At 30.5% G+C, this 23,213-nt stretch overlaps 9 protein-coding genes across 9 annotated transcripts; 7 read left to right on the top strand and 2 right to left on the bottom strand. All coding sequences in view use genetic code 12, as the record gives it.

Moving 5' to 3' along the window:
* Window positions 1-1,803: 1,803 nt before the first annotated feature.
* On the top strand, window positions 1,804-3,840 carry CPP1 (tyrosine/serine/threonine protein phosphatase; the record flags this gene model as incomplete). The annotated part of the gene is made up of 1 exon (XM_064908060.1): window positions 1,804-3,840. The coding sequence occupies one exon, from the start codon at window positions 1,804-1,806 to the stop codon at window positions 3,838-3,840; it is 2,037 nt and encodes a 678-aa protein (XP_064762362.1).
* Window positions 3,841-4,075: 235 nt separating this feature from the next.
* DFJ63DRAFT_101423 (uncharacterized protein) lies at window positions 4,076-8,949 on the top strand. The gene has a single exon (XM_064903143.1). It carries the CDS (start codon window positions 4,418-4,420, stop codon window positions 8,849-8,851), a length of 4,434 nt encoding a protein of 1,477 aa, XP_064762361.1. The 5' UTR covers window positions 4,076-4,417; the 3' UTR covers window positions 8,852-8,949.
* A 1-nt stretch (window position 8,950) lies between these two features.
* Window positions 8,951-9,914, top strand: DFJ63DRAFT_101428 (uncharacterized protein). Its single transcript, XM_064903144.1, has one exon. The coding sequence runs from the start codon at window positions 9,187-9,189 to the stop codon at window positions 9,715-9,717; it is 531 nt and encodes a 176-aa protein (XP_064762360.1). The 5' UTR covers window positions 8,951-9,186; the 3' UTR covers window positions 9,718-9,914.
* DFJ63DRAFT_101541 (uncharacterized protein) lies at window positions 9,841-10,939 on the top strand. Its single transcript, XM_064903146.1, has 2 exons — window positions 9,841-9,979; window positions 10,047-10,939. Exons 1-2 carry the CDS (start codon window positions 9,963-9,965, stop codon window positions 10,831-10,833), a joined length of 804 nt encoding a protein of 267 aa, XP_064762359.1. The 5' UTR covers window positions 9,841-9,962; the 3' UTR covers window positions 10,834-10,939.
* Window position 10,940: 1 nt separating this feature from the next.
* Window positions 10,941-12,271, top strand: DFJ63DRAFT_101420 (Golgi transport complex subunit). Its single transcript, XM_064903142.1, has one exon. The coding sequence runs from the start codon at window positions 11,020-11,022 to the stop codon at window positions 12,199-12,201; it is 1,182 nt and encodes a 393-aa protein (XP_064762358.1). The 5' UTR covers window positions 10,941-11,019; the 3' UTR covers window positions 12,202-12,271.
* Window positions 12,272-12,341: 70 nt separating this feature from the next.
* On the bottom strand, window positions 12,342-14,539 carry DFJ63DRAFT_334596 (uncharacterized protein; the record flags this gene model as incomplete). Its single annotated transcript, XM_064908059.1, has 2 exons — window positions 12,342-13,657; window positions 13,942-14,539. The coding sequence occupies 2 exons, from the start codon at window positions 14,537-14,539 to the stop codon at window positions 12,342-12,344; spliced, it is 1,914 nt and encodes a 637-aa protein (XP_064762357.1).
* A 646-nt stretch (window positions 14,540-15,185) lies between these two features.
* Window positions 15,186-16,547, top strand: DFJ63DRAFT_312353 (uncharacterized protein; the record flags this gene model as incomplete). The annotated part of the gene is made up of 1 exon (XM_064905955.1): window positions 15,186-16,547. The coding sequence occupies one exon, from the start codon at window positions 15,186-15,188 to the stop codon at window positions 16,545-16,547; it is 1,362 nt and encodes a 453-aa protein (XP_064762356.1).
* Window positions 16,548-17,792: 1,245 nt separating this feature from the next.
* DFJ63DRAFT_312352 (uncharacterized protein) lies at window positions 17,793-19,157 on the top strand (the record flags this gene model as incomplete). The annotated part of the gene is made up of 1 exon (XM_064905954.1): window positions 17,793-19,157. One exon carries the CDS (start codon window positions 17,793-17,795, stop codon window positions 19,155-19,157), a length of 1,365 nt encoding a protein of 454 aa, XP_064762355.1.
* Window positions 19,158-19,851: 694 nt separating this feature from the next.
* DFJ63DRAFT_101504 (protein transport protein SEC24) lies at window positions 19,852-23,167 on the bottom strand. Its single transcript, XM_064903145.1, has one exon. It carries the CDS (start codon window positions 22,770-22,772, stop codon window positions 19,992-19,994), a length of 2,781 nt encoding a protein of 926 aa, XP_064762354.1. The 5' UTR covers window positions 22,773-23,167; the 3' UTR covers window positions 19,852-19,991.
* Between the last annotated feature and the right edge of the window lie 46 nt (window positions 23,168-23,213).

The raw sequence follows: 23,213 nt of genomic DNA, 5'->3' as shown, positions 1-23,213 counted from the left end.
TCTAATAATAGATAGATTAACATTTTCCCATACTGGGAGCGAGGTCCAAATTGCAAATTCTAGTTTAAAACAAATTTAATGCGTAAGCCTCGATAACAGGAGTTTCAGAAAAAATGCGAAATGTAAAAAAATAAAAAAATAAAAAAAAAAAAAATTTAATGTGAAAAAAAGGGGCAACATAATACAAAGTTAAAAAACATAAAATAAAATAAAAAAAAAAGAAAAAAAATAAAAAAAAATAACGAGAAAATGATGAGAAGGCGGTATAAAATTTACTGAGTTCGTTGCAGCGTTGTTAATTACAGTGGGACAGAAAAAAACCAAATCAGTGAGATTTAACTGCTGTGTAATTAATTTTAGATAGGGCAAATGAAAAAGGAGGTTGTATTTTGAGCTAAAAGGTTATACGAAGCGAAATTTCATACCGATCCATGTGAGTTGGTGCAAGGGGGATAGAGAGAGGAGAAGGTTGTAGCATAGATATGGTATGATATGATATGTTGTCTTGTATTGTATTGTAATGTAGGTCTAATTAGTTAGCATAACTTCAATCCACTACCGTACTTTATTGTTACAGTACAGATAAATATTAGTGATTAGTTAGTAAATAGAGTGTAACATACTATAATTTTTAGTGAGAGTCACTAAAATTTGATTTTGTTTTCCTTTATTTTATTTTATTTGTTTTACATAGTCATGATGATTTTAAATCTGAAACAAATTCCCCAAAAAAAAAAAAAAAAAAAAAATAATTAAGAAAAATAATTAAGAAAAATAATTCTTAAAAAATAATTAATCTGATCACAATTTTTTTTAAGGGGATTGAAATTGAAATCATGCTAAGTTAGCGAGAAACTAGAAGTTATTTGTCACTACAAATCAAACCAGAAAATTTGATATACGAATAAGTATATAACTAATGGATGGATGGATGGATGGATGCCAAGTAAATCTTATGAACCACCACATTGTAGATATGACTGGAAGTCAGTCCTATGCTTACATATCTCTATATCACTAGCAACCTAACATATAATTCCAAAGCCTACAACTATAACTTCTAATTATAAACTTTAATGAAATAGTATTGTAAATAAAGTTAATGAATATGGTTGCTAATTAAACTTTGTGCTGTCTAGATTTGTTTCAGATTTTTTGGTTAAGCAGCGTCAACTTACTCCCTCACTAAAAAAAAATCACATTAAAAAAAATAATTTTTTTTCCTAATTAAATTAAATAAAAATAAAAAAAAAAAAATAAAAAAAAAATAAACACAATTTAAAATATAAAGTCGGAACAGTTACTTCATTTCAAAATTTGTTTCATATTTATTTTATATAATAACTAATCACTTGCCACCATCATCACTACTGTCATTTATCATCATCATCACCAATACGTCCAACTTCCAGCAAAGTCTACATCGTCATCATCACCTACATCAGCTCCATCATTTTTCCTGTCCTGTCATCGTCATTATACATAAAAGACCACAAATCCCACACACACACACACATACTCCACCAGTATATGGATTATATTTCGTTTCTTTTTTTTTTAAAGTAACTTCTTCATCATCATAGTTCATATCTTCATCATCATCAGGTACACTGCTGTTTCAAACACCTTGTCGGCGTTTCATATCCATAGTCAGTCCACTTACTTCTTATCGTCCCTTTTTTCATCTACATCTGTACATACATATGATCTGGTAACAAATCTCATATAAAACAAAAAGGAAAAATACTACATTATATATACTTTTGAATAATCTAATATTTTATTTTCCTTCTTATTATTATCATGAATCCTTTTATTATATCGTCACCTTCATCAAATAAACAATCTCTAATACCATCAACTACTCCTTCAACTACATCTTCTCCTTCATCAACCTTGAATCATTCTTCATCAGATCAAATCCATCATAATACTAATACCCCCACCATTACTTCCATACCTTCAGATTCAGAATACATGTTATCAAATAGTTCCATCAGTTCTCCTCAAACTTATATGCATGATGCCAATAAGACTATCAATAATGTTTCATCATCATCTATAAATAATAATAATAATAGTAAAATCATATCTTTCGAACATTTAATAAGACCACCGGCTCCTAAATTTCATCAAGATCATACCGGTTATTCACCTCAAAGATCTTCATCTACTTCATCTATACCCTCAGCAACTGCAAATAATAATATGACTTCCTCATCTACCACTACCGCCACTATAACAACCCCAACTTATTCTCCAATTAATAGTAATAATAACAACATTAATAATTATACTTCCAATAGTGTTTCAACTCCTCCACCAAATATCCGTCATAATACTTATAATCATGAATTTTATAATTCATCTTCATTCTCTGATTCTTCAATGATATCATCATCTGCATCTACAACTTCATCATCATTATCTTCATCTCCACGTTTAGGTTTAATGAATTATTCCCCTAAACATGCCAGAAAAATAAGTGCATCTTCTATTAATAGAAATATGAAAAATCTATCATTGAATTTAAATGGTTCAAATAAATCAAAACAACAATATTTAAATACTACTAATACTAATAATAATGGTTATCATTCTAATTCATCTTCATTGGATTCTAACATGACAAATTCATCAATTTCATCTCCTTCATTTGTTACTAAACCTTCAACAACATCAAGAAAACTTTCATTATCAATTCCTTTGGATTTAAATTCATCTAATTCAAGTCATGGTGCTACCACTACCACTATTATTCAACATCATCCGTCGACATCTACTTCATCATCATCTACTACCACCACTACTACAACTACCATAATCACTCCATCCGTAACGAAAACTCCTGCATTACCTCCATTAATACCAAGACAAAAATCACATAATGATCATGATATTGAAGTTTCAAATAAAAATGGTATAGCATTTAAATTCCCCAGTAAAGATAATAATTATTATCTGAATATTAATGATTTATTGGATACTTATCAAGGTTCAACTCCATTGGAACAACAACAACATGAATATTTACAACTTCAACAAGAAGCTGTTGAAAACAATAAATTAAAGAGTCCTTTAATTTTAAATGGTTCAACTCCCACTACTACCACCACCAATATGATTAATGATGAATTAAATAATGTTAGTTTGGATGATATTGAAGATGATACAGTTCAAACTACTCAATATCAATTATCTACTCCTTTACATTTCCAAAGATCAAATTCATATCCTAATAGTGACAATGTTACCAGTAATACTTTCCAACATATTCCTGAAGAATTACAAGAATCAAATCAATTAAATGCATACCCACTTGGACCAAGAAATGTATTGAACAATCAAATATATCTTTATTCAGATCCAAAAGATGATGCAAAGATCAATATCAATGATTATGATTTGATTATTAATGTTGCTAAAGAATGTAAAGACTTAACTAATGAATTCATTCCGCATACTTTGGATTCTCATGAATATCTTTATTATCCATGGTCCCATACTACTTCCATTTCTAAATCATTATTGCCCATCGTTACCAAGATGGAAACTTTCAATAATAAGGGGTTAAAGATATTGGTTCATTGTCAATGTGGTGTTTCTAGATCAGCATCAGTGATCGTAGCTTACTTCATGTTTAAATTTAAAATTGGAGTTAATGAAGCTTACGAATTATTGAAATCAGGAACAAATAATCTTGATCAAGCTGTTAATAAATCAATTGGGGACAAGGGTAATCACATAGAGGCATGTGATAAAATATGTCCAAACATGTCATTAATCTTTGAATTAATGGAATTTGGAGATATATTAAAATCAAATAATAAAAATAAATAAAATGAATGATTGAAGAAAAGTATACGACATCATCATAACGTTCGTTTAATTATAAAAACATAGAAAATCCGTTTAATTGTATATGTATATGTATATATCTCTAACATCGTTTTCAAGTTCCATTTTGGATTGCTTTCTTTTACTATCTTTAAAATCATCAATGTACAACTAATGAAATTTATAGTGCTTACCCATTTTTTATGGCTGGTTCAGAAAAACAAATATCAAAACCTGTAAATTCGCGATGAGTTAACCTGTAAAAATTGTTCTTTCAGCTTCATTTTTTTTTTTCATATTTCTCAATTTTGTGGTGTAACTAAAAATAAAGAATTAAGCAGACAAGCATACCATTTATCATCTTTACGTGACTTTCTTATCTCCAAATTCATATAATTTATATGGATCAAGCATTGTATATATCTATAGAGAATCCTACACGTCCATTCATCCAAAAGGATTTTGTTAAAACGATTAACAGTTCATATTTTTAAAGCAATATCGCATTGTCAAAATAGATAATATCAAAAGGCAACAAGGGATAATATAACGGTTAATCCATCACAATCATAATCGAATCATGTCGTATAATAGGGGTGGTAGTTATTATAGTCCGCGATATGGGAATAACAACTCTCATAATCCATCAAAGAAGTATGATTCCCACAATGAAGGTTCCAATAATAATTTAAACGCCAACAGTCCAGCAAATTCAACAACTTCATCTGCATCTTCAGCAGGTAGTCAAGGGTCGTCTAATCCTAGACGAGAAAGAGATCATTATTCAGGATCAGCCTCAGGTCGTTATGATGGTACTATTGCCAATAATGGTAAATATAATAAATATCTTCCTAAGAGTAGTAATGTTAATTCAACTTCAGATTCAAATAAGAATAGTTCTTCAACTTCTAATAATAATGGTAATCCAAATACTTATTATGGTTCAGCTTCATCATCTAATATTAATAGTAATGTATCATCAAATATACCGAAAAGAAGACCAAACGCTGAAAGATATGATTCTTATACTTCTCCATCAATCGGAGGGAAATTATATTCATCATCAGTATCATCAAATGATGATCGTTTACATAGATCTTATTCTGAGAATTCCATAAATAAAGATAAAAAGGGTCCATCTTCAGGTTTGAATCCAGGCTCTAGATCATCATCCCATCATCATTCAACCCACCATTCAACATCAACTTCATCATCACGCCCATCTCATAATCCTACATCTTCTAATTCAAAGATACCAACTTCTAGTATTCCAACTTCAACTTCTACAGGATTCAGAGATGATAGACGAAAATCATCTTCATCTATTACTCCATCTTCCTCCGTTAATACAAATATACCTCATAATCATTCTCACAGCCATAGTCATCATCATCATGAAGATAAAGAATCTAAGTCTAAATCTTCTTCAGCCAAACCTTTATCAAATAGTTCATCAAAACCACCTTCTAATGTAAGTTCGAGACATTCATCAATTGGAATAGATAATTCGAGTAGTGGAATAAGAAGGAAGTCTTCTTTTCATGATTCTAAAACAGTAAGTCCAATGACTGCAGCCAATGAATCTAATAAAGACGAACCACAACACCTTAGACTTGAGAAGTCCAAAGAAAAAGATTCATCAGATATAGAAAAGTCATCGAAGAACAGTGACTCTGTTGAAACAAGTAATGATATCATTAAAACTTCGTTTGCTGCTTATGCTAAACTACATAAAGAACATAAATCTCATGAACATGAAAATAATGGAGAAGCAGAACAGTCATTCGGTGGAGCAGAAAAATCAGTAGTGGGTGATAGTGCAAGCTCAACTAAGGATTATGATACTACTTCAACACTAAGCAGTTTGCCTTACTACGATGCTAAAGCTTCGATAACGATAGATATACCTTTGGATGATACTATTACTAAATCTGAAACTGATAAAAAGGATGATCAAACTATAGATAATTCAGAAACTAATCAATCAAAAAATACTGAGGCCGAAGATGATTCCATTGTTTCAAAGGCACAAGAAAATCCTGATGATGAACAAGATGTATCAATGGAAGAAAATATACAAACAATTGAAGTAAAATATCAAACTCACCATGAGGCTCAAGATCAAGAACAAAGTGTTCTGAATGCTGCAGACAAGAGTGAAATTAAAGAACAAGAAAAGGAAGAAGTTAATGAAGACGTTACATTAGAAGATTCCATTGTGGAGCTTGAAAAAATCGATGACGCTGGTGAAGATGTTGTATCAAACGAGAATGAATCAGTCACGGTAGCAAAAGAAACATTAGGTACTACTAGTACTGGAGATATTTCAATATTATCACCACTTAAAGATATACCTTCTGAAGACTTTAATTTCAACGAACTTGCTACAATTAATGAAGGCGGTGATACGTCTAATGTGTTAGAAGATATCAATGAAGATGAAATTGAAAATGAGGATGACATAAAATCACATGATGATATGAATGATGATGAAAGTAATGATGAATATAATGATGAACATGAGTTGTCTGAAGCTGAAACAGTGGTTGCAGAGAGTCCCCAGAGAGGTATTAGAGGCCGCCGACTTATTAGAAAGAAAGAATTCGATGAAGAGCGTCATAACCTAAAGAAGAAAGCTTTGCATTCTTCTGGTGATAAAAAGGAGGATGAAGAAGTTGATGAGAATGATGAAGATGATTTTGAAGCTGCAATGCAAGATCCTGGACTTAGAAATATGACTGATAATGAGTATAATGATGATGAAAGAAGAGATATAAATAATGGTCGCCCTAATGTCAGCGATGTTAATTCTGGTGATGAAATAAAACCAATGTCAGGCAAGCCTTATAAGATCAAAAGAGATGCTGGTGGAAGATCATTTTTACAAAGAGCTTGTAAGAAAGGGAGTTTGGAAGAAGTTAAAAATTACATATCAAGAGGTGCTAGTGCCAATGAAAAAGATTTCTGTGGGTTCACTTGCTTGCATGAAGCCGCTTTGGCAGGCCACACCTCAATTGTCAAGTATTTATTGGATCATGGTGCTGATGTAAATGCTCAATCTGATGCTGCTGGTGACTCTGATACTGCTTTGATAGATGCTGCTGAAAATAAACACATAGATACAGTTCGAATTCTTTTAGAATATGGTGCTGATCCTACCATCTACAATATTGATGGATTTACTGCATTAACTAAAATCTATAATGAACATGCTGGCGAAAGAGCGTATCTGGAAATTATAAAACTTTTAGAGAATGCTAATGCAAACTTCACTCAAACTCAAAAGCATGAAATTACTAGAGCTGCTTCTCCGCTGCCAAGAACTATCGTGGAAGATCCAAATGATACTTATTTTGCTGATCTTATTAAGAGAAAGGGTATCTTCAAATATGCTGCTGAAGGTTCTAAAGAAGTAACTGCAAACCATTTTGTTTCCGGAAATAGTCTTAGTGATAAACCAGATATTTTAATTCTAGCTGCTAGAAACGGTCATGCCGAGTTAGTGGACATTATTTTAGGTTTGAATCCAACTCCTTATGATATTGACACAGAGAATGACGTTGGAGTTACTGCGTTATTGGCTTCTGTTGGAAGGGGACACTATGATATTGTTGAATCTTTACTTTCTAAAGATGCCGATCCCTTTAGAAAAAGAAAGCAAGATAATTTGAATGCTTTGGAAATTTCAGAAAGGTCTGTTCACTTTGACCCGAAGGAAATAAAGCTTCTTGAAGATTGTATGAATAAGAAGGTGGCATCAAAGAGTGGTGACGCTTCCGCAATTCAATCTGGAGCCACATCTGCTATTGGTTCCACTGTTGGATCAGATGCCGAAGATGGTTCCATGACTCCCATATTTTCTGATAGAGAATCAAGTAAGTTGATGAAAATAAAATTTAATGACGAAAAGAAGAGGAAGCACGAAATCTCACATCCTAAGGCATTGAAGAAGCATAAATCAGAAGTGAAGATCAAACAACAATCAATTAATGTTTCAAAACCTGACATTTCACGAGACACTGCACACGAGTCTCCTATTAGAAGAGATCAATCTATGTCACCACCTCCTGATAGAACTAAAATTAGAAGTGCTAGTGCTTCACCTTCTCCAAGTCCTGTTCCTTTGACTAAACAACAAGAAGAGGCTAAAGCGAAAGGTAATTTGGAAGCTAAGGTATGGCGTGAAAAGGCAGAGGCCAAAAGACGTGCTAGAAAGGAAACATTCTTAAAATCTGAGAAAGAAAAAGAAAAGAGACGTAAAGAAGAAGAAGAAAAGAGATTAGAAGAAGAACAAAGGTTAGCAGTCATACGTGAAGAAGAAAGAATTAAATTAGCTCAAGAAGCTGAGACTAGAGCTAAAGAGTTGGGACAAGAGAGAAAGAAATTGATAAGTGATATGATCAAGGAAAATTTACCTGTTGGCTTGAGAACTTTTAGGTTTAATAATGAAAATTTAACTGAAAAAGCTATTGACATGTATACTCCATTATATATTTTTGAAATTGATAGAGTTGATTATATAACCGATTTACAAATTACTTTGTTAACAAGTTTACAAACCCAAAGAGTTTTAAAGAACTTTAAAAGTGATGATGTAATGGTTTGTAATGAGACAGATAAATCTAAATTATGGCAATTGTTTTTTAATTTTATTGGAATTGATATAAAAGATACTACTTTTGATTTTAAAACTCAAAGGAGAGAGGGTCATAAGCATTTTCAAAATTTGATGATTAGTTTAATTAAATTTGAAGATACCGTTCCATTTATTAAGGAGCAATTCCCCCTTACTTATTCATGTGTATGGGAAGATTTACGTAACAAAAGTACAAGAGTTAGTCTTGCGACTATCCAACCTTACAGTGAAGAATCTGATCATAATCTTGTTGTTAATGAAGAAGATATGGAAGTAGTGGTTGACACTAAGAATATCAACAAGTTCATTCCACCACGATTAGAATTCAGAAAAGATCCAATTAGAGTAATTTCCAACTCAAATAGACCATTGTGGTGATTTCTAATGATATCACCCTCAAACATTTTATTTCATTATATAACTATGTATTATTCTAATTATTATTTATTAATTATTTTTAATCTTTATTGTAGTTTTTGTGGAAAATTGTATTGGTAAAAGGTAAATGAAGCAAAATTATAACTGTAATGCGGCGCCTCGTATTTTCTTTTTCTAGGAATATTATAACAATGAATTGGATTACACATTTGCTTACAATGATTAAATAATAATAGTATACTTGAACTGGAGAAGTATTTTCAGATTAATAGAAGGAGTATAAAAGACTTTAATATCAGCTTGTTATTGGACTATAGAAGCCATAATTAATCATAATGACTACTCAATATATCGAGCATAATGAATTAGCCATCCCCTCAAATGATACAAATGAAATGGATAATAAAGAAATAAAAGAAAAGAATTACGACGATTCGGAACAGCACTATAAAAACTGGAAGATATTCAGCTACATTCTCTCTATATCGATGTTTTTTGTTTCTTTAATGGCTTTCGTTAATATACGTGTGGGTCTTGATAATATCAGTCAATTACAATATGAATCCTTAGCTAGGGATTACATTTTTGAAATTTCATTGACAAGTTTAAATTTTTCGGTTTGTGGTATTGGATTGGTCGTTTCAATAATCCTTTGCTATATTACAATGTTTCGATCTTCAAATGGACTGAGTTTATCGAAACGAAAGAACCTATTCAGGTTTCTGATTCTACTTCTATGGTTGAACTTTGCAAATAGTCCGAGACACTCTAAGATATTACCACTTATCGTATTGTTTATCCTACATGTAGCTTTTACGTTTTACCTTAATGTATGCTATATCGAACTGATTCAACGTACCGGATAGCTAAATCAGACCATTTGTTTAGTGCTTTTAGAACAGTGTACAACTTCATTCATTTAGATACTTATGATTAGGCTTTAGCCTACTAATGTAAAATGTCGTTCAATCAAAACGACAAATATCTCTTTTCAGAAATTTTCCTGCATATCATTTTGAAAAATATCCATCTTAAGTATTAACAATTGAATTAGACTATAAGAGAACCAGAAACTAATTAGTTGTTATAGTAGTAAATAAATCAAGTCACTATGAGTAGTGGAAAGATGTATGTGTTTATGATTTAGATTACTTTTGATATGACCTTTTCAGAAAAATACTAACTTTTAAAATAGAATATCGAGATCATCATTATATGATTCAGATGAGGTAGAATCGAACGATGAAGGAGAATACCAGATGCCATATTCGATGGATTTTGAATTCGTAGAGGTTGAACAAGCATCAGAAGAAGAGAAAGTCAACGTGAATGAAGAAGAAACTGTTGACGATAAAGCTGATGAGGTGAAAGAACAAGATGATGAATTTGAATTTCCATTATTCTCTTTTGGATCAGCAACCACAAATAAAAGTATAGTTAAAGATGAGACATCTGTTGAAGATAAGAAATCAGTTGAAGAAGAAAGAGGGAGATCGAAGACCAAAGTTATGAAAATCAGTTTGAGAGAAGAATCGTTGGAAACAGTAAAGAGAGAACGTCCCCAATCCTATTATTTTTCAAATTATAGTCAACAAGAAAAAGAGCAATTCTTACAAGTAGCAGTGACAGGTGAGGATATATATGCCCAATTACAATTAAGTATACAGACTCCTATAGCAGAATTAAAGCCATGGAGAGTCATTAATCTAAATGAATATAATGAGAAAATAGATCAAGAGTTATTGAAACAGAAAATACGATCAAAACATAGAAGAGAAGGTAAAAAGAAGAGAATAACCAAAATAGTCTGTCGTGAAAGGAAATTAGAAAGAGTTAAACTTCAAAAGAAGATTGAAAAGGACCAAAAGGCTAAATTAAAGAAGAAAATGTTTCATAAAAGAGGTGGTAAAAAGAATAAAAAGTCAACAGGACCTCCTTCTAATACTTCAACTAATTCTAAACCAAAGTATAGAACTGAATAGATCGTTGTAATATAAATATCACTGTATAGTAAGACCCTTTGTATATAAAATAGTTGGTAAAGTCAAGTCAAATAAATTCTTTTAATTTTTGTGTCACAAAATTTTATATTTCGTGAAAACGTAGATTTGAACAACAGAGGTATAATGTGTAACTATATTTGATCTTACATTCTATATAATCAAACCATGACAACTTCAACCACGATACAGAGTGAATTGGAAGACTTTGAGGCATTCATAGATCCAGATTTCCATCCTACTACGTTTGCCAATGATCTAATTGTTGCTACTAATGGTAATGAATCAAATGATATTGATTTATCAACACCTATCAAGAAATTGAAATTTGATATCCAAGAATGTAACTCAAGAATGACTAAGATCGCTGCTAATAACTATGAATTGTTGGTATCTAATTTCTCCAGAATTGAAGATACTAAATCAGTGCTTAACGATAAGATCAACCCTGCCATATCTCAAGTGAATCAAAAGTTTGATAGAATAAAATCAGAAGTTATAGAACCATATGAAGAAGCATTAAGATTGAATAATGCATTAAAGAGAATTCATACTACGTTGGATTTATTAAGAGGAGCTAGTTTTTTCATATTTATCATACAACAATTAGAACAATTGGAAAAATCAATAAGTTCAGATAATATAAAAGAATTACCTCGTTTAGCAAGATTGCATAACCAATTATCTGAATTATATGATAAAGCCAATAAGAATAATGCCAAAGATGGTAACATACTTTCAATCAAATTAATAAGAGATTATTACCCCATTCATGTATCCAAAAAGTCAGGTTTAATAGATCAATCCATTCAAGTGATGTCAAATGAATTTTTATATCCATCGACATTTAATGTCAAGAATTCAAACTTGGAAAATCATTTAATTACCTTCTATTTATTAGATACCGATACATTCTTAAGCACATTTGATAAAGTTATAATCAATAAACAAGTTCAATTGGCCCTCACTCAATTATCTCGAGCTTTACAAACTCCAAGAAATTTCACATCCATATTAAGTGAAATAAAAGAATCATCAGAAGAATTTTTTAATCAATTGCATATAATCCTTGGAAGTTGGGAAGTCTCAAAGAATCAAAATAGTTCAGCTACATCACTTGAAGATATATTGAAATCATATTATCAAAATCAAGATCTATTGTTTCTTTTTTATGAAAGATTAACAAAGAAATTTTCTAAGAACATACAAGCTACAATAGATCGGGGTGGTCCAACATCAAAGAATTTAAAGGTTTATAAAAATGGACTTGTTAAGACAATTGAAGTCACATTCAAAAATAAAGATCATGAACAATTGTTTTTAGAATCAATTCTGATAATTAATCAATAGAGTAACTATTTAATAAATCAGCTTACGCTATTTCATTCATCTCATGTTACATCTTATATTCTTCTTAAATGTAAGTTTTTATTAAGTATTATAACATATACAATTAACAATTTCCTTTATAATGATAGAATTTAATATTATTAGATGAGATCTTCTTCTGAATTCAATAATTCAGATTCAGATTCATCGGAATCAGATTCATTGGAATCAGACTCATCGGAATCAGACTTATCGGAATCAGACTTATCGTCCAGCAAATCAGACTCATCTTCCCAATTATGTAAATTTTCTACAGCTTTTGTGGCTTTTTGTTCTTTTTCCAAAACACTTTTCATTTCTGATCCAATTTCTAAGTGAGAAGGAAGTGGTCCACCAATTAATGTACCATAAAGATCAATTGCTTTAAAGGATTCGCCATTTTCAATTTGAAAATATCTATGACTAAGTCTGAATGGAATCTGTCTAACCTTATATGTACCTAATTCTAAAGATTCGCTAATGAATGCGTCTATTGATTTCTTCATTGCTGGGCTTTCCATTTCAGTATCTCTCAGTAAGATAATTTCTTGACAAGAAAGATCCGGAACAATTTCAGTATCTAAAAATGTACTTTTCAAGATAATCAAACTTTTAGTCTTTGTGGAAACATAGGAAAGCCAATCCCAAGATATAGTCTCGTATCCAATAAAGGTAAAACTTTCTAAAGCTACTGATTCCAAGTTGATATAGACAGGGCCCAAGAAATCTCTAAGAGTTAAATGTTTAATAATTGAAAAATGTCTTCTAAGAAAATAACCAAAATTATAACTTGTGGCATAATCCTTACATTCAAATCCTAATGATTTTAATTTAGGAAATTTAAGATGACTTATATCAATCACTCTAATCTTTTGACCCAAGTACAACTCTTCAAGTTCTACATCATCTAGCCAAGAGATATTTAATTTTAAGTGATGATTAACAATCTTATCATAGGATAACTTATTGTCAGGAGAGATATGGTCTGTTTCGAATCTGAATCCAATAATATTTTTAAGTTTTTTGAAGTAGCTTACTGGCGGCATGTTAAATTCAGTTGGGTGGCCATCTTCCAAAGTTTTATAGATATAAATGTTAAGGTTGAAGTGGCCCAATTTAGATAAAAAATTCATTTTTAACAAAAGATCATTCATACTTGTTCCATCGTCATCTAATCCAAGTTTAAATTGTAAAGTTATTACTAAAGGAGTATTAGAGTAAAACTTGTGGGCATTATCAAAAAAACATTGCAGTGATTGTTCATAAGGAATAGGATCAAAGTCATCATTAATCTTGTGCTTCAAGATTAGTCCCTCAACCAAAAGTTCTGGCATAACCAAATTCTCATTTTGATCGTACAATGTAGTGTCCACTTGAAGAACTATATTTGAGATTCCTTTGAATTGTGGATGTAATGGAGAATGGTGATAAGCAGAATCTTGGATTTTGTATTGTTTAGTAACGTTCATTTTCTTTTCTTCGTTATAATCAAGGAATAAATCAATAATTATTGAGTAAAATAGTACGTTAGATCATGCTATGATTTTCAGTCTATATTTATACTCGCATTCAAGTCGAGAGTAGCATAACAAAGATTTACATTGTAGTTGCCAAAATTTAAAATGCGAAATATAGGAAAACAATATATATTAATATGAAGACTATTTAAAATTATATAATTAGAATAGATAAATCATTGACCGAGGTGACTCATATAATTACTCCCAGTGTAAAGTATCGAGAAGAATACACTGAGAGTAATTCTCCTTTCTCTGAGAAAGCTCATGGAGGCCTTTAAGGTATTTGAAGGATGTAAACCATCGATATGATCAACCATGAGTTTGAATTTGTTACAGAGGTTTTTACCAGCTTTAATTTCCTCTTTAGTGAATGTGATATCTTTCAACTCTTCTGGAGTCATGAACTCAAAAATATGGTTAACATATATTCTAACGTAATCTTTAATGTTATCAGATGAATCTTTGTAAAGTTCCATAAAGGTGAAGATTCCACTGTGGTTCCATCTGTAGGCGTTAGTAATTTTTTTAGCTCCAAAATTCAAACCTTTCCCTTTGGGCTTATCAATAATCTGATTGATTCCGGAGCTCTGACACTGGATAATGACTTCTGCTAATTCTGATTTTATTTCATCATCTAAATTCATTTTACTGACGCTTGCTAGCTCTCGTTCAGTTAAAACACCTGGTTTTGAAAGATATGAATAAGCTAAATATTGAAATCCTTCACGAATCTTATTATTCTTGGTAGTTTTCTTACCCAATTTAATATTTAATAGATTTAAAAATTTATACTTATCCATTGTTTGAATTTAGCAGTACCGACAAAGATTTGATTCAACAAAACTAATAAGGTTGGGATATTCAGCCTTATTTATATGTATTCTTTCGTTCTAAGCCAAATAATTATTTTTTAACTTTTGAAAAATATTTTTTTTGCAACATATTTTAAATTATATTTTTAGTAATTTAAACCCCTCTTTTTTTTCAATGGTTATTTTCTAATGATCTTGTGTACTTTATTATCGGAATATTTCACATAAGAGAGGTGTTTGCAACAGATAGCTAAAATAAAATATTAAATAAATTACAAATAACAAGTGACGCGTATTGTGTAAAGCATATAAGAGAAACAAATTGACTACTCAACATAACTAATATTTGTCTCATATAAATATAACCAATTTGAAACCAAAATAAGGGGAATAGATAGATTTCTACACTCTTAAAATTTATGATTCAAAGTTATATCAGATCAATTCTCAGATTACTTTTTGGATTTCTTTTTTAGTTTTCAAGTTGTCTCAAATTAGGTAACTGCAAAAAAAAGGGAAACCATAAAAACAGCAACAACAAAATTTATTGTTATGTAAAAATAATTGCAAGATAAATATAAGTTGAAATTCAGAGTTATTTCATTTTTAAAATAATCTTGTAGTAACCCAAGCAATGTCTAATTATACAATTGTTGGTCAAGCTCAAGATACTGATTTATCCAAAATCCAAGATTTAACTTGCCTGTGTACTACGTTGCATAACCAATTCGAAGGAGTCCCAAATATAGTCCTTCTGGTAGACACTACATTAAATGATACTTTTGAAGAAGAATTTCTCTTACCTGAACTATCTGTACATGGTCTACTCTTGAAACACAACATTAATGATTACACAACTCCTATACCTTATGAACAATCTCTGCAGTGCTTCATTGACAATGCTCATAAATTTGACTCTAATAATCCTTTAGTTATAACTTTACAGTTTAAACTTGGATTAGAGGACAACGGAACAAGTATGTTTGATCTCTTAGAAAAAATGAATAAATGTGCTAAATTAGGCAGCTTCAAATTTAAGGTTTACATTTATAAATCAGTAGGAGATGAACCATATCATAACTTTAAAATGCCTCCGCCAAGTTTGTTCAAACAATTAAATGGAATAATTGGTTTTAGATTCGAAACTGATAATATAAGATATCTCATAGATTATCATGATATATGGGAAGATTTGTTAAAAATATCTTTAGGTTGGCTTGAAGGAGAACCACTTGAAGAGCTTTATATTGGCCAACGTATTATAATAATTGATGATATAACTCATCTTTATTTTCCCAATCTTGAAACTATAGGCTTTGAATGCAAGGATTACATTACAAGTTATAATTTTTCTTTTTTCATTAGAAAGCATAGATCCATTATCAAAAACTTAATTTTGAGAGACTTTAAGAGTCCTATTGATGTGTTGTTTGGAGATACATTATTGGAAAATCTTACCATAATGGGATATTTAATATTATATGAAGATGAAATTATTCATTTTACTAATTACGTGAAAACTTTAACTATCTTGGGGTCACGTAGTATACCTGATCTCACAGTATCAAATCTTCATTTCAAAGAATTTATAATACTGCGCCGTAGCAAACTTGAAGAAGGATATCTTTTTCCAATAAACGAGAATATAATTAAAGCAGCTTCTTCGGAACATTTTATTATTACACAAATTGCAGCATTGCCTTGCCATGAAAACTATTCATCCAGTATTATGTCAAATTACATAAATCTTCTTTACATTTACTACGAAAAATATAGAGAGCCAATCCCTGCAAATTTAATAACAAAACCAAAAGAAATCGCTGTTTTGCTAAATGAGAATGATCCAGTATATTTTGATGTTGAACAAGATGATAATTTTAATGATGACTATGATGAAGGTTACGATACAGATCGAACAATATTTGTGCACTATTCAAATAGATTTGATGAAGATGATTGTTATTATTCAGATGCAACTTTGGTAGAAGACGACTAAGAAAAGAATAATTCAAAATATGAGGTTAATAAAGACGGTTCTTATTGGTGTAAATTAAATTCCAAAAGAGTTTTAGTGGAAATAGCTATTTAAGATGTAATATAAATAATAAATGTAAATATTATGAAAGAGATTAAGAGAGTTGATTAAGCTTCTTTCTTAAGCCTTTGTGCTTATTGTGGGCTCTCCGAGCAGTCAAAAAACCAAAACTATTTTTTTCTTGTGGGCGATTCAAAAGTATTTATAGTTTTTTTTCGGTTTTGCAACATTTTTTCAAAATTTGTGCGACTATGGGAAATTGTGTGTACCCCATCCCTCGTTGAAATAATCTAAAGATATGATGTATGTCAACCACCGTTTAAGAAGGGTTTTACACATTTCCAGACTCGTTTATAATCATGAATATGCAATTTAAAAGATTGATGACTAATATGGGGTGTGAGTACATGATTGAATGACCAACAAAAATGAAGTGGGTTACATCCCCACTTTTTTCCCTCCATCACTAAGATAAAGTATTTCTCGTATTCATAAGTTTAGTTAGATAACTCTAAAAATAGATTGATCTAGATTGAGTTGAGATATTTTAAAGATCCAACAATTTATAATCGCTGGGAATCAGAAAAAGAAATTAACGTTTAAAAGTTTTTAAAAGATAATGGTAGAGAATAATCACAGAATAAGAAACTACATCTAAGTTTGATTAACGAATTTGTTATTTATGATAATGGATAGAAATATTATAAAGTATAGAAATAGGAAATTTAAGCAATATTAATTGATTCAATTCAAATAAAAACCAGTATAAGATATAAGATATAAGACAAAGTGGACATATAGCTTGAGATGTATATTTGAAAATATTTGTGTAGTCAAATAAAAACTTGAAGTTGGGGGGATTGCGCTGTATTTATACTTTTTTTTCGGTTTTGCAACACTTTTTTAAATATGTTTATTTAGCCCCCTAGAGCTGAAGTATGATTTTTTATTTTCTCTGAAATGCTAGATTTCCAGATCAAATCATTTGTATCTCTATTGTATCGTATGGTTCAGCAACTTAATTTCTTCTTTTGAAAGCTTTATAATTAAAGTTACTCTAGAATTTAGAAAACAATTCCAATCAGGGCAACAGTTGGGAATAAGGAAATGAATAAGGAAATTACAGTCACAGGGTTTTGACGTTTCTCATTTACATGATAAATAAGGAACAAATTAAGATCAATTATTTAGTATTCAAAATACTCAATGATTGTTGATTCTACAAAACAAACCTATGGTACGGAACAATATAGAATCCAAGATCCATCTAATGTCCATACTCCATTACCTAACCAATTTGAAGGAATCTCAAAACTTGTTCTTCAAGTAGATACTACTTTAAATGATGTTGAAGAATTGCTCTTACCTGAACTATCTGTACATGGTCTACTCTTGAAACACAACATTAGTGATTACACAATTCCTATTCCTTATGAACAATCACTGCAGTGCTTCATTGACAACGCTCATAAATTTGACTCTAATAATCCTTTAGTTATAACTTTACAGTTCAAATTAGGCATAAATGATAACGGAACAAGTATGTTTGATCTCTTAGAAAAAATGAATAAATGTGCTAGATTAGGCAGCTTCAAATTTAAGGTTTACATTTATAAATCAGTTGGAGATGAACCATGTCATAACTATAAAATTCCTCCGCCAAGTTTGTTCAAACAATTAAATGGAATAATTGGTTTCAGATTCGAAACTGACAATATAAGATATCTCATAGATTATCATGATATATGGAAAGAGATGTTAAAAATATCTTTAGGTTGGCTTGAAGGAGAACCACTTGAAGAGCTTTATATTGGCCAACGTATTATAATAATTGATGATATAACTCATCTTTATTTTCCCAATCTTGAAACTATAGGCTTTGAATGCAAGGATTACATTACAAGTTATAATTTTTCTTTTTTCATTAGAAAACATAGGTCCATTATCAAAAACTTAGTTTTGAGAGATTTTGTGAGTCCTATCGATGTTTTGCTTGGAGATACATTATTAGAAAATCTTACGCTAATCGGGTATTTTTTTATAGATGAGGATAATATTACTCACTTTACTACTTATGTGAAAACTTTAACTATATTAGGGTTGGATAATATGCCCGAACTAGAAGTTTCAAATCTTGATTTTAAAGAATTGATTATACCTTGCAATAAAGAAAATGATGATAATGAATATAAAGAAAGCATTATTGCGGCAGCTTCTTCTGAGCATTTCATTATTACACAAATTCCAAGTTTACCTTGCCATGAACGTCATTCAGCCCATATTATGTCCAATTATATAAATCTTCTTTACATTTACTACGAAAAATATGGAGAACCAATCCCTCCAAATTTGATAACAAAACCAAAAGAAATAGCTGATTTGTTAAATGAAACCAGTCTAGAATATTTTGATATATTTGAAGAAGAAGATGATGATGATGATGATGATGATGATGGTTATGATTATGGTTATGATACTGATAAAACAATAATGGCCTACTACTCAGATATAATTGATGATTCTGATGAAGATGGTTATTATTCAGATGAAACTTTGGTAGAAGACGAATGAGAACTGTAAATATTGTGTAAAACTTGAGGTTAAGAAAGAAAGAGATGATTCCTATTAGGATGAAGAAATTACTATAACTAAAGTAGATTATATGTTTGATTAGAGTAGATTTATATTGCTATTTAAGATTTATTAATCTCGTCCTTCTACGTTTTCATCAGAAATATATCCGAACTTTACCAACAACTTATTTTCATAGGATTTGGACCTTTAGAAACAGAGCACATTTTAAAATCCGACAAGTACCATATAAGCCAAGTTACATGTAGAGTGACGTTTTTTCAAACTTTCGAATTATTATATCTAAATATTATAATAAATTTGGTGAACCAATCCCATCAAATTTGATAACAAAACCAAAAGAAATTGCCAAATTGCTAAATGAAATTAATTCAGAATATTTTGACATATTTGACTTTAATGGGGTTGTGGATGATGTTTCTGGATATGATTCAGATTCAAAATTACGGTACTTATTCAATGACAATTTTACTGCTGTATATGATGTTGGTATCGAAAATGATAATGGTTATGACTCAGATAATACTTTGGTAGACTATGAAAGATCACATCCTAAAGTAGAGAATGATAAAAGAAACCTAGTAGACCAAATACAAAAGAAAGAGTATATGAAAATCATGACTATAGTATGTTTAATGTAAATAAGAATAATATTAAATGTAACTTAATTTTACAAAAAAATATGACAATGTAAATTAACAATAATGATTACTATATAAAAAATTATAAAATATAAAAGTTGAGTTCGGCTTTTTTAATGAAATAACATCTCTTTCTCCCTCTTCTCTTATGAAATTTAACTCACGAAAAGAATTATTGAGTTACTTTTGCTTTTAAAGAAGTTAAGAAATCTCTATAAGAAGGTTCACCACCTGTTTTATCTTCAACTAAACAACTATAAACCCACATTCTTAAAGCGGTTAAATCACGTTGTTGAGAGATTTCAATTGGTTCATTTGATGAACCACCAATGACAACAAATAAACTCTTCCATACCACTGAATCATTTTGTTCTCTTAGTTTACCAATGATTTGACGAACTCTATAATTAAATTCGGATTCTTCCACACTAAATTCAGGTAATTCAGTTTTACCAGTTACAATATCATATAAATTATCAGTACCGAATAAATCTTGAACTAAACCTGGAACCACATTACCTGATACAAATAAGAATAATTCACTTGAATTATCAACCAAGTATAATCCATAATTTTCCCATGCAGCTTTAGAACCATTCATTGGTTCTGGTAATAAAATATTAGTGGTATTGATTTCTTCATCTTCACCAGTTTCTTCATTATGTTGAATTAAACGTTCTGGTAAACCACATTCATCAGGCATATTATGTAAAGCATAAACAGTTGGATAAATTGATTTGATTAATTGTTTAATTGGAACTGATCCAAGAATATTAAGAGCGGCAGCTCTATGATCGGAAGGAACTCTATCAGATCTAAAACCTAAGTGTTTAGTTAGTGAAAATAATAATAATGGTAACATTCTTAAATTAGTTGATAATTGTAATGGTGAAGCACCAGAAACATTTCCAGCAACTAATTCCTTTTTATAAAGATTTAAAATTTCAATAACTTTATTAGTTAAGAATTCTCTTGCATCTTGTAAAGTTGATGATAAAGCTTTTTCAATAGCTTTATGAGTAAAGAAATTAACAATGGCTAATTGATCAGCAGATGCATAAATATCATTTAACTTACTTGAAGTTGGTAAAGCTAAATTCAATACTCTAATTCTTCTTTCACCAAATGAAGTTGAATGTAATACAGCAGCTTGGAAATAAACTACTGGTTTAGTAGCATTTTCTTCAATGGAGATTTCAATACAATAACTTTGATCTCTTGGGAAAGTTGGGAAAGAACATAAATCTGAAGATCTATTAAAGAAATTACCATAGAAAGAACTCATTCTAAATCCAGTTGAACCTCTAACTCTTAATACAGCTTCCATAGCAATATCTTGAGATAAATGATCACTAACTTCTTTAGATAATTTAGTAACATCACCGAACTTAGCACTTGTCCAAGCAGGATAGAAATGAGTTTGACCAGCAGTATAACGAGGTAAATTAGCTAAAGTTGCCACATCTTGATAACCGGAAGCAGTTAAGAATAAATCAACTGTAACTTGAGAAGAATTACATTGAACAGCAAAAGATTTATAGAAACTATCAGCGGCAGTTAATAAAGTCTTAGCTTCCTTTGGTTTACCAGCAACACCTGATTCATCTCTGATAGTTAATTTACCTTCACCAACAGATGGTAAAGAAGATGAGAAACAAATTAATTTACCACCAATATGACCGATTAATTTTTGACCTGATTTTAAAGCTGGACCTAAAGCAAAACCTTGATTACCAGTACCTTCGAAATAAGATGGGAAATCTAATAATAATTTTTCAATGGCAGGTCTATTTTCTTCTAAATTAACTAATAAACCATCTGGAGTTGGTAAGAAAGGTTCATCAATATCAGATACAATTAAAGTTTCAACTCCTTCTAACCCTTCATTAAATCTAAAATAATGTAAATTAGAATCAACCCCAATAAAAGCCAATTTAGCAGTTTTATTAACATTTGGAATTCTATCTAAACTTTCTAAGATGGTTCTTGTAATAGTACCAGTTAAACCACTTTGAACAGCATTTATAGATACATCAATAATAAAAGTATAAACTATAGGTTGAGGACTTCTTGCCATATATTCTTTTGGAGCAATGAATTCAACCACAGCATGATTTAATTCAACTCTATCAAATTTATTTCTAACTTGACCACTAATTTCATCATATTCAAATGATGATGGAATATCATTTAATAAATTACAAAAATTACATCTCCAACGTCTTCCATTTTCAGCTAAAGTAATAAAAGGATTAATATAACCCCTACAACGACGACATCTACTAATGGTAGTATCTGATGTGACGGTGATTTGTTCAGCTTCAACAGTTAAAGCATTGTAAGGTTTCACAATCAAAGCGAAAGGTAATTTTGATTTTTTTAATAATGATGAACTATTTGGGACAACATTTAAAGTTGATCTAAAATAATCAGGTGAAGCATTGGAAGTTTCTGAATTAGGAACTAAAGTGGTATTTGCAGGTAAAACTATAGGTGGAGGAGGTAAGGTTAAATCAGTAATGGAAGGAGGTAATTCTCTTGATAAATCAGTTGTATATAATTGATTTAAAGGTAAAGCAGGATTTATATTATCTACTTGATTATAATAAGAACCAGATTGAGCTTGACCTCCAATTGGGGCTTGATATTGACTACCACCTTGATTATAATTTTGTTGAGGACTGGCTGGTTGTGGAGGTTGTTGACCTTGGTATTGATTGAATTGATTAACTTGTGGGGCGTAAGGTGAATTGGAAGCTGTATTACCAGTACCAAGGTTTAAATTGGAGAATTGTTGAGTGGCATGATCCAAAGCAGTAGGAGTAGGGATTCCTAACCCAGTTTGTTGTTGTTGATATTGATTACCTGTGATTGGTGATGGCAAAGCTGGAGATCCAGTAACTGGATCAGCAGCATATTGAGGTTGTGGATAAGCTCTTCTTCTACTCGACATGATGATCTTGTTCTTTGATCTTTCTTTTTCTGATTCAACTATACCCACTGAATGCAATCTGATATGATCAAACGTATCAAACAAAGAACGATGAATTGAACGTGTCGTCTAATTCCAAACTAAATTAGATGTCTCAAATCGAATGGTTGGAAATTTTAAGTTAAGATTTTGAGTCGAATGTCACAACAACAATCTCTCTGAAAAAAAAAATGGAAAGCCAACAAAATGTCGCAGACGTGGCCCAAAGAAATGTCCATCAGTTTTAAGAAAAATGTCGAAAAAATGAGTCTAGTTAATGATGGTATTTACTGCGCATTAGAGTAATTCTGAGGATTGTTGCAGATCTATACGATGGAAATATAGTTATATATTAAGGAATAATTGAATGATTTTAAGTGTATGCAAATGATGTATATGATATATAATGAGTAGTTTCAGGAA

This window comes from Scheffersomyces coipomensis (assembly GCF_036884675.1).
Source record: "Scheffersomyces coipomensis strain NRRL Y-17651 chromosome Unknown DFJ63scaffold_3, whole genome shotgun sequence".
Taxonomy (NCBI): Eukaryota; Fungi; Ascomycota; class Pichiomycetes; order Serinales; family Debaryomycetaceae; genus Scheffersomyces; species Scheffersomyces coipomensis.
The sequence above is the reverse complement of the archived record's forward strand: the minus strand, read 5'-3'. Positions and strand labels throughout refer to the sequence as shown.